This window comes from Bidens hawaiensis, unplaced genomic scaffold (genome assembly GCF_021521415.1).
Source record: "Bidens hawaiensis isolate Kalapana, Puna unplaced genomic scaffold, B.hawaiensis_p1.1 tig00064455_1, whole genome shotgun sequence".
Taxonomy (NCBI): domain Eukaryota; kingdom Viridiplantae; phylum Streptophyta; class Magnoliopsida; order Asterales; family Asteraceae; genus Bidens; species Bidens hawaiensis.
Window position 1 is genome coordinate 42229 of NW_027501494.1, and position 11545 is coordinate 53773.

The following is an 11545-nucleotide window of genomic DNA, read 5'->3' on the forward strand; positions in this document are numbered from 1 at the left end:
AGAATGACGGCTCCAAAATCCCCCAAGGATGATAGGTTATGACGAATAAACAAATTAGGGTTTAACCGGGCTTAAATATGGAACAAAATCTTCAAAAATCAAGTTTCTCGTCAGACCTAGCCGTAGGCTACGGCTGTGAACCGTAAATTAAGTCCTGGCCGTAGGCTACGGCCTTAGGCCAATGCCTTATGGTTCAATTTCATCACCCCGAAACGTAGGATATGGTCTGGGAGCCGTAGCCTACGCGTGTTATTGTACCAGCTCGTATATTTTTCATTTTCTTCATATAATCTTCATTCCAACTCTGTTTTCCTCCTAATTTGCGACCACGTCTTCGTATTTCAACTCTCTATCATATCATATATCATTACTTTCATTTCCACTTCATCCTAATTGCTCTAAATTAGTTTCTTTAAGCTCGGATCACCTACAATCATAAAACCACTCAAAGTACTCATGTTCGATGCATATAAACAAGTAAAACACACAATATTAAACATTATAAACAAGTTCTTTAACCCACACATAACATCCACACACTTATCCTTTTTCATCCCGAAAAATATTTACAATGGAATAAGAACCAGAAATACAAACACTTAGATCACTTAATTAATTATTAATAACACAAAAACCTCGATTGTTGGTATTGCTTTCCACTTAAACCCAAACACCGATAATTCAGACCTTCAATCACGTTTAGCTTTTAAGTTCAAGTTAGCATTTAGTCTAAGGTTCTCACACCGTGAATCACAAGTCCACATATTTTGTTTCATATATGTCAAAGTAAAGATAAAACCATAAAGATTTTTCTACCACTATAACGCAAAAACTTGTAAATGTTAAGAGTTAACCTCACGGATGGACAAATAAATGAACGAATGATTTGAGCATTAGCATTTATTTATATATATATATATATATATATATATATATATTAAACCTCACCCATGGATATTCTCACCGTGGTTGCTAGTATGGTGAGAAGCATATAAGATGTTGGTCCTTATTCATGAACATTCATTGATCCTCCCCCAGAGGCCTATCCGCCAAACTACTAACTCGAGGGAAAACACATAGGTTGTTGGATCTTAATCACAAATTATTTTTCTGATTCTCATCGATAGATGTCATCTCCGAGTACTATCCCAGAGGGAGACACATTTAATTATTGGATCTTTTTCACTTTTAACGCTCATTCTTTTTTGTTTTAGTGGGGTGCCAACTAAGTGAGATTAAATCCTAAAAGTTACAAGGTTTTAACCTACAATGGTGCTCATTAATTACATTAGATATTTCAATTTCCCTGTTTTGCTAAGATGAGAACCCATAAGACTTAATGATTTCAATTAAATGTACATAATTACATTTTCAAAAGTCTTTTAGTATCGGTTGGGCCTACCAACACATACCAAGTTAAGTGTGTTTCTTTTTTTTATTATCTCTCATATATAATATTTTGAAAAATAATTCCCAGTTTTTCTATCATTTTCCATTGTTTTGCAAAAAAAAAAAATTTAATTCAGGTTATTCTTAACATTTTTCTCAAAAACTCTTCCCCGAAGACTTTTCCGCAACCCCACGCTTAAACTTTACATTGTTCCTAATGTATATTTTCATTTAACAAGAGAGTCTTGTACACGAGAACTTAAAATATTTTAATAAACAAACAAAGGAAAGAGGCACATACACCTGACTTGAATATCTATTGTTAAATGAGTCCTACTGATGAATACTTTTGTAACTTTGACCCACACTCCTTGAACTATGGTATGACAATATATTTTCCACCAAATCTTGAATAGACCACCGTGAGCTTTCTCACCTTTAGGGTTTACTATGACTGCTAAACACAAAGAAAAAGTAACACGTAAAAAGAAAAACAAAAAATAAAGAAAAATAAAATAAAATAAAAGGTCCAGTTGCCTCCCGGTCAGCGCTAAGTTTTTGTTAAGGTACTATCATTATAATATATATTAATTCAAATTAAATAAATCCAACAATTGTCAAATACCAAGTACATAATTCAAAATTAAGATAAGTAAAGATAAAAATAAAAAATTTAAATTCTTGTTTTTCTCTCTAGCATGCAATCCTAAGTTTTCTTCAAAACAAGCTTGAGGATCACACATACAATGATCTGTATATGCGTTAAAAACACAATAAGTTTTGTCAACACTAGGTTGAGTGAGTAAAACACCAGATTTTGTGAATATATATAATAAATAAAAGAGCAAACTGTGTCAAATGAGATAAGCAATTTAACCAAATGAGCAAGTAAATATGTTGTCGATAAGCTCTATGCCAGATGAACTGGACGATGGCTAACACAACGGGCGTATGATCATCCAAAAGGTATTCAAGTAAAGCATATAACACGTTAGGCATAAACTCTTAAACATACATGACTAACAGTTGCAAGTTGTGTAATATATATTAATAAAGTATCTAAAACCGCATATGTTCCCAAAACATTGAAAATGAGTAAAAAGATGGGAGTGAGATACTCACCTTAACAATAAGTGAATGAAATAAATGCGATAAGACGGTAATATAACCTCACGCTCGAGATGTATCAATGAACAAGTCCTAACTAGTAATAATAACCGGAGATTACAACGAATTAATAGATGCACTACTAAAGATTTAAAATTGAACGGGTATTTGAGATAATAACTAAACTAAGTTTATAATTTATTTAAAATTCTTATCTTTAATTAAAAGTTGTGAGTCAATAATAATATATAAAACATATTAGTTTATAAAATATTTGTACAGATAATTATTTTAACAATGTTAATTGATAAGATATATTTTAGTTATAAAACTTTATAATTTTAAATAAATACTTAAACAGATACTTAAAGCTTTAATAGAATATATAAAGAGATTGTTTTAACTATTTATTTTTTTTTAAATAAAATATATTTAGTGTATTTACTTGTTTAAAAGGAAAAATCTCATTATTTAAATTTTTATAGATTTATAAAAATACTCAAGCTATATTTTTTTATATTTACTAAATATTTAATCTATATTTTATTTTAACCAATTTTAATAATCATATATATACATATATACAAATACATACATACACACACACATATATATATACATGTATATGGTTAAACCAATATTTGGAAAAATTTAGTTACGTTGTTGGTTTTTGATTAAATAATAATTATTTATTATTTTTATAAAATTTATATTATTTACAATTGATTTAACATGATAAATAACACTTTATACCAAAATTTCCAAAAATAAAGGGTTGGGGGGAGTTTCGAACCCGCGCCCCAACGGTTCAACATATTAACACAACCACAATAAGCCAACTGATCTAGGGTGTTATGTGTTTAAAACATGAAACTGATAAAACTTAAACCAGACGCGAAATAGATTATATGAACCCTAGATTGATCAATCAGACAAATCGTTATACGTTTGGCCGATTAACCATAGGGTTAATGCCATTGAGTCAAAGAAATTTGTAATGTACAAACCATTACCTCAAACGAAGCTAAAACATGGGTTAATTACGCATAACAGAGCCGGCCTAAGCGAAGATCAAGAACAATTAGACAAGATTGATTATAATGTAATTAAGTATAGGGTTAAGGACGGCTAGGGTGTGAAGATACTATCTACAAGATTAATTGAACTTATACAATCGATTACATGCACATCGAATTAGGTTTAGGGCCGACATGTAATTTATAAGAAAACATAATCCTTTTGATCGAATTAATGTAATTAGAACGTCGGTTAGGCCGTAAATAACATGTATATCATAATACTTGATTTGGTTTCTATATTAGATTCGAGAAATAAGGTCCAAGTCTTCTAAATTGCAATCGGGTTAGTGATTAGGGTTTGGATTTGGGGTTGGGTCTTGGGTTAACCAAATTCTTGATGGGTTATATGATAAATTTGCACTTTAGTCCCTAGGGTTTGAGGATGGAAACAAATAGGGGTAAAAGTTTAAGTTTAGGAGATTTTTGCCAAACTTTGAAAGTTTTAATTATATAATATAAAAATAAATAAGAATAATATTATAATAATGAATAAATAACAAAGAATAATATTATAATAAAAATTAACTCGATAAACGCGATAAAATTTCCTGAACAGCGAAATAGGTCGGGTTTTAATATAAATACCACGTGTAAAACTGACATGAATAAAATAAAAACTCAAATTAAAAAAACACATTAAACTAGCACTTTGCATGTTGAATCCCCGACAACTGTGCCATTTTGATGTAGATGTCGTTCTCTAATAAAAAATAAGTATTTATATCACTTAAATACATATAACTAGTACGGGTAAGTAAGGTCGTCTCCATAAGGAATCAGTGGGAAGTGCTAATCAAACACATGACTTTTTAATTAATAACTGGGCGGACAAACGATGTCAAACAATTTGAATGATTTGTTAAGTGAAAATACTGTTATTCTTAGTTGTAAACAATAATGAGAAAATAACCAATCTCTAGGTTTCAGGTTGTGAAGCAAGTTGGACAAGTAAACAAACAATATTTGAAAATCTCTTTGTTTGAATCAATAAGCAAAAGACTAAATATTTGGCTCTGCTGATTATCAAAACTTAATCCGAACAATTGGCACAAATGAATAATAATCTAACTGATTGCCAGTTTTAAGTTTTGGTAAATGAAATCAATGCTATGATTAATGATAAATGGGTCAATGACAATAAGAACTCAACCCTAAATGTTGATGAGCTCAAGCCAATTACCTGATACAATTTTAAGCAATCAATTACGAAAAACTATTTAAGCACATAAACAAATGTAAAGATTCAACTAAACGAATGATTAACCAAATTCAAATCCAATATTAAGGTTCAAAATACCAAAATATCAAACCACGAACACAACCCTACGTCCAGGGATGGTCACAGAAGCTTTAGCCTAGCATAAGGATATTGGAAATCTTAATTCTTGGTTAAGATGATGAGAGCATGGATGATTCTGATAATTGGTATGTGTTAGGATGAAGAATGAAGGCTCCAAAATCTCCCAAGGATGATAGGGTGTGAAGGATAATCAAATTAGGGTTTAACCAGGCTTAAATATGGAACAAAATCTTCAAAAATCAAGTTTCCCGTCAGACCTAGCCGTAGGCTACGTCTGAGAACCATAGCTTACGGTCTGGCCGTAGGCTATGACCCTAACCCACTGCCTTACAATCAATTTCATCACCCAGAATCGTAGGCTATGGCCTGGGAGCCATAGCATACGCCTGCTACAATACAAGCTCGTATATTTTTCATTTTCTTCGTAAAATATTCATTCCAACTCCATTTTCCTCCTATTTGCGGCTACGTCTTCGTATTTTAACTCTTTATAATATCACATATCATTACTTTCATTTCCACTTCATCCTAAATGCTCCAAATTAGTTTCTTTAAGCTCAGATCACCTACAATCATAAAACCACTCAAAGTACTCGAGTTCGATGCATATAAACAAGTAAACTACACAATATTGAATAATATAAACACATTCTTTACCCACACATCACTGAGATGAATTGTCTAATTATGAGGCAATCCGTTTTAGCCTTTTTCATGGATTAGACAGACTTGAGATGAGGGTGTCTCAAATAGTAGGCGGGTTTGACGACCCGTCTTAATAAATGTCTTAAACGGATAAGGCCTGCTTGATATAGACTGTCTAAGAGATGACACAGTTCGTCTCATGCTAAGTTTGGTAAAAATACAGTTTAGTCCCTGTACTCTAACTTTGGCTTAATGATCAGAAGTTACTTCAACTTTCAAAATTGACAAAGACCTAAAGTTTTAGGATGTTACGAGGTACCGTTTTACATTGGGTTTTGAACTACTTTAAATTCTTTTGCAACGCATGGTTTAAAACGGTTTTGAAACCATTAATAAAACGCTATTTAACCGTTTTATAATAAACATTTTTTATACTAGTGTACAATATTAAATAAATTCAACAGTCAAGGAACTGGAGGTTGTTTGTAACAAGGGTATCCATTAGAGGTTGGGAAGTCCAAGGTTTATGGGGATGTTAACGGGTTTTTAGTGACCAAGTTAGGTTATTAAGATTTCTTGTTACCTAAGATTTGTTAGTTTATATATAAATCAACTAAGAAGAGTTTTCGTAAGAAATACACGAGATATGTGTAATAAGGGATTTTTATTTTATTTTATATTTTTTGATTATATCTTCTAGATAATAATCTTGAGGGTATCTTATGTACTTGTTTTGTGTATGTTTTTGTTTTTGATTTGTGTTTATCAATTTGTTCTTGATTTGGCAGTCACGTTGGCGTGATTTATAGGGGTGACACCTTCTATCAAGGACGAGGCTAACGTGCATTATTGGTGTGTGTATATTGTTTGATAATTCTAAGTTTTTTAGACAAAGATGAGGCCAGGAATGTAATAAGGCCCCAACTAAACATACACCGTAAACATGTATGAATCACTCTTACCCCACAATTCCATTTAACCACTTTGCTTTTTCTTTTGCAGACATCATGAGATGCCAACTCATAATTTGGATGTAAGTTTAGGTAAAAATTATAAAGCTAATTCATGACTTATGGTTGATGATGGACAAATACATACACATAGGTTGCATTCATCAATATATTTAAAATTATGATAAAAAAATTAAAAAATATTAAGGTAAGCCAGTGGCACTTCTAGGTATTATCTTTTAAGAACGACCACCAAGTGTAACTTGTTGTCGAGGACTCTAAAAGGTTTATCATCTGCATACAATTAACCCAATCTGAGTTAAAATCCCCCTTACCATGGTATAACCCATATTTCATGGGCATGCACATGAATTGAGAATCGAACCTTCAACCTCCCAAATAGGAACCTCACATGGGTAAACCTTCCAACCTCCAACCAACTGGATTGGACATCATTGATGCTTCTAGGTAAACAGTGATAAATTTAAATACAAAGTGAAAAGAAACATATATAAATATGGAAATTGTTCACATTCATACAATTTCAAGAAAATTTTTACGTGCAAGTCAAAAGAATAGTAACAAACATAAAAATAAGTAAACTTGTAGAGGTTGATATCATTAAAGTAAGGAGGTGTTATGGTGGTTGGCCCAGTGTTTCTTCAGAATTTAATTGCTTTATCATCGAACTATACCATCCAACCACACAAAATTTGACAAATGAGAGAAAAAAACATCTAAAAATAATAGTTTTAAATGAAATAAAAAATGAGAAAAAATTAAATGGAAGAAAACAAAACAGGACCCCCATCCCACAACCTAACCCTGTGTCATCCATCATCATCACAACATCATCTTCTTCCCATTATTATAACCACATATTATACTTTACTTTTATTTATTTATTTATTTATTATGATATTTTTGTAATTAGATAATAATATAAATAATTAGAAAAGGTAGTTTGGGTTGTAGAAGGTGACGTTTCCTCGTTTTTCAGATGTGAGTATCTTCTGACACACATATAACTTTGATATATGAAGCAAGCTGCTCATTTGTTGTTTGTTTAATCACCACATCCACATCTCTCTCTCTCTCATCTTTGTTTAGTGAGAGAGTAGCAACTTATTATTATTATTATTATTATTATTATTATTATTATTATTATCATCATCATCAAAGCTTCTGCATCAAATGATTTGAAATGGAAGGTCAAATCAACCACACACCAACAACACACATACCTTCCCTTCTTTGATCCATTCGCAGGTACCTTTCCCTTCAATATCAATATATCATATACATATATATATATATACACACACACATCTAGAGAGAGAAACTGAGATACACACACATATGCATATATATAGCATATAGAGACAAAGATCCATGGCAAGTTATTATAATGGAAACTCAGAGATTCAAGGTGGAGATGGGTTGCAAACGTTGATTTTAATGAATCCCGGTTATGTTAATTACTCCGACGGCCAAGCACCGCCGTCACAGCCAGGGAATTTCATGTTTTTAAACAATAATCAACCGGCGTCTTTACCCCACGCGCCACCACCAACCACCCAACAATTTGTCGGTATCCCGCTTTCCTCGCAACCGCCGGTGTCGATTCATTCCCAACACGACATCTCGGGGATACACGCGTTCATGCCACGGGTTCACTACAACGTGTACAACCCGGTGGAGATGGGGCAAGACGTCACGAGATTCCAGCAAGGACTCTCGTTGACGTTGTCCTCTCAGCAGCCAGGGTTTAGCTCCCAGGCTGCTAGAGGACAGACTGTTTCTCCCACCGCCGTTGATGAGAGCAGAGCTCTCGGCACCGGGGGTGGATCGACAGCGTCAGCATCTGGGATTACAAACGGTGTAAGCAGTGTGCTGTTGAATTCGAAATACTTAAACGCGACACATGAGTTACTTGAAGAAGTGGTGAATGTGAGTAAAAGTGTTTTGAACAATTCGGATCAGTCCACCAAGAATCTCAAGATTATGGGTGACGGATCGTCACCAACGACCGCTAGAAGCGGAGAAGAAACGAGCGGTAAACGTGACGGTCCCGAGCTTACCACTGCAGAGAGACAAGAAATACAAATGAAGAAAGCAAAGCTTGTGAACATGCTTGATGAGGTAATAGTTTATTATTAATAATTAACAATTAACTAATTTAAACATTTTGTGTGCTAAATTTTGGGGATTTAATTTGAAGGTGGAACAGAGGTACCGGCAATACCACAACCAGATGCAAGTTGTGATCACATGGTTCGAACAAGCAGCTGGCAACGGGTCGGCTAAAACCTACACGTCACTAGCACTTCAGACCATTTCAAAGCAATTTAGGTGCCTAAAAGACGCGATTATTGGACAGATCAAGACTGCTAGCCGGAGCTTAGGCGAAGAAGAAGATGTTGGTGGTGGTGGTGGAAAGTCCGAGGGAGGCGGTTCGCGGCTGAAATTTGTCGATAATCAGCTCCGGCAACAGAGGGCTTTACAGCAAATAGGGATGATCCAACATAATGCTTGGAGACCGCAACGTGGATTACCAGAGCGCTCTGTTTCGGTTCTTCGTGCTTGGTTGTTTGAACACTTTCTGCATCCGTAAGAATCATTATAATTTGATAACATACAAAGTTGTTCCAATTTCTTTGTGTTCTTTTATGATTTTTGATGAATTTTGCTAATTATTTTTAGATATCCTAAAGATTCGGATAAACATATGCTCGCGAAACAAACTGGACTTACTAGAAGTCAGGTATGTTCCTTAAATCGGTGTTCGATTCGTAAGAGAAAAACAAATAACCGTAACTAATATATTCCGTGTAATAACGTGCTTTAGGTTTCAAACTGGTTCATAAATGCCCGAGTTAGGCTATGGAAGCCGATGGTGGAGGAGATGTACTTGGAAGAAATAAAGGAACAAGAACAAGGCCGATCGGAAGAACACAAAGCGAGCAAAAGCGAACAAAGTGACGATAATCCGTCGTCATCAAAATATGGGAAAAGTTTGTCGCCACAGAGTTCAAAACGAGGGTTTAATCCGCCTCCGCCTCCACAAATGAAAGTTTCCACCACCGTCTCCACCTCCCCCACCGCCAGCAGAGTGAACTTCCAAAACCCATCGGGTTTCACTCTTGTGAACTCGTCACAAATGGATGGAATTGCACAATTCAGCCCTAAAAAACCACGAAACCACGACAATCAACCGCAGCAGCAACAAAAACCGACTTCAGAGGTAGGTTTTACACTAATGGGAAACCCAACCGACTTCATGGGTGGTTTAGGTGGTTACCCAATTGGGGAAATTGGGCGGTTTACCGCCAAGCAATTCCAACAACCATATTCGGGCAACGCCGTCTCTTTGACTCTTGGTCTTCCGCATTGCGATAACCTATCAATGTCGGGAAATCATCAAAACTTCCTCCCAAATCAAAACATTCAACAAACTAATGAATTTGAAGTTATGAATCAACCGTCTTCTTCGCACTCAACCGCCATGTATGAAACTATGAGCATTCCGAACCAGAAAAGGTTTGCAGCTCAGCCATTGCCGGACTTTGTTGCTTAATTACTCATGGTTAGTTGGATCAATGCAGGTCTATATACTTTGAAGAACAAGGCCATTGAAGTTCTTTATAGATATAGATTAGGGTTTATAGATTATATGATGAGATGTATATTAATTTTGTACCAGGAGATGGATAGAATGGATTGGTATATTGTACGTATCATGCATGTATTTAAAACTAGGTATATCTTGGAGGGGGTATACAAGGTCAAATATTTATAATTAACAATTGATCTTTTTTATCTCAAATATACTAAATAAAAAGTGTTGTTGAAAATGAACGAGTTAAATGAGTCATTAACAAAATTCAACATAAATTTACTAGCATGGCAGGTGAAAGTGCTTACGGATCAGTCTGAACAACCTACTAGAGAAACGTCCGATATTAGCCTAACCTACTTTCGGATGGCTATCATGTTTGCATTTAAGTGCTTCGGTCCAATCTAAAGTCATGTTTTAAGTGATTGACCAAGAAATGAAGAAGATCGAATATGTTTTGGTGAATATTCAAAACCAAGGAGAACTATTAGTATTGCTTGTGGGCTATTCGAGAAGTACTTGGTATTAATAGGAGTTTGAGAATTTGCATGGGCTAATAAAACACAAGATACGTCTATATGTGATTTCAATCTAATACCACAAGCGGTAGTTAGGAAATCCATCCGAATCCCAGTTTGAAAACTCTGTTAGCAATGATAAACATTATGACAACCCAACTCAATCAATCTGATTAGACATTTTGCGCGCCTAGGTTTAAAGCATATCAACATTTCTAGCAAATTCCCATACAACTTCTAACAAAAGGGTTCGGAATCACTTATAGAAACCGATTCAAGATGGTTAATCTTTTAAGATAGTGACCCTTTAAGCGGGTTAGATTCCAAGAAATAGTGACAAGAAGTGATCACAAAACTAAACTTTAATTCATTTTTTTTCTTCTTTACATTCATAAATTAAAGGACTTTTTATAGGCTACAAGCCAATAAAACTAACTAGACCCACTAATCCACTAACATGATCATTACCTAAAAGTTGTAAACTGACGTAATACAATAAATTGGAAAACAATGAAACATGCACGATGTGGGTGAGTTGCATGTTGCTTGAGGAAAACATCAATCACACAAACTCATAGTTGGCATTTTAGTTACTAAGATATATCTAGCTTGCATATATAATAGAATCATTCAATTCTAAAGCAGCAACAATAATTTAAAAAGCTAATTATATCTACTAACATAACAACATAAGTTTATAAAACCAACGTACGACCAAAACTCTCACAAAATGATCAATCTTTTATTTATCTCAGCAGATAGAGAGTGTACTGCCGCTAAAGAATAGAAACCAATACATAAAATGAACTCGTCACAATCTCGCTAATGCAGTTATCATGTTCGTACATATGTGACAGCTACCAGTACACAAATGGGCACAAGGTGCGATGGTTGAAATACAAAAGGTGCGGTACCAAGACTACACCGCACCTTTTGCCAAA

General features: G+C 34.2%; 1 protein-coding gene across 1 annotated transcript; it reads left to right on the forward strand.

Annotated features, from left to right (window-relative positions):
- Nucleotides 1-7616: 7616 nt before the first annotated feature.
- Nucleotides 7617-10207, forward strand: LOC143604225 (BEL1-like homeodomain protein 1). The gene is made up of 4 exons (XM_077080770.1): nucleotides 7617-8612; nucleotides 8692-9080; nucleotides 9174-9234; nucleotides 9319-10207. Exons 1-4 carry the CDS (start codon nucleotides 7863-7865, stop codon nucleotides 10045-10047), a joined length of 1929 nt encoding a protein of 642 aa, XP_076936885.1. The 5' UTR covers nucleotides 7617-7862; the 3' UTR covers nucleotides 10048-10207.
- The last annotated feature ends 1338 nt before the right edge of the window (nucleotides 10208-11545 follow it).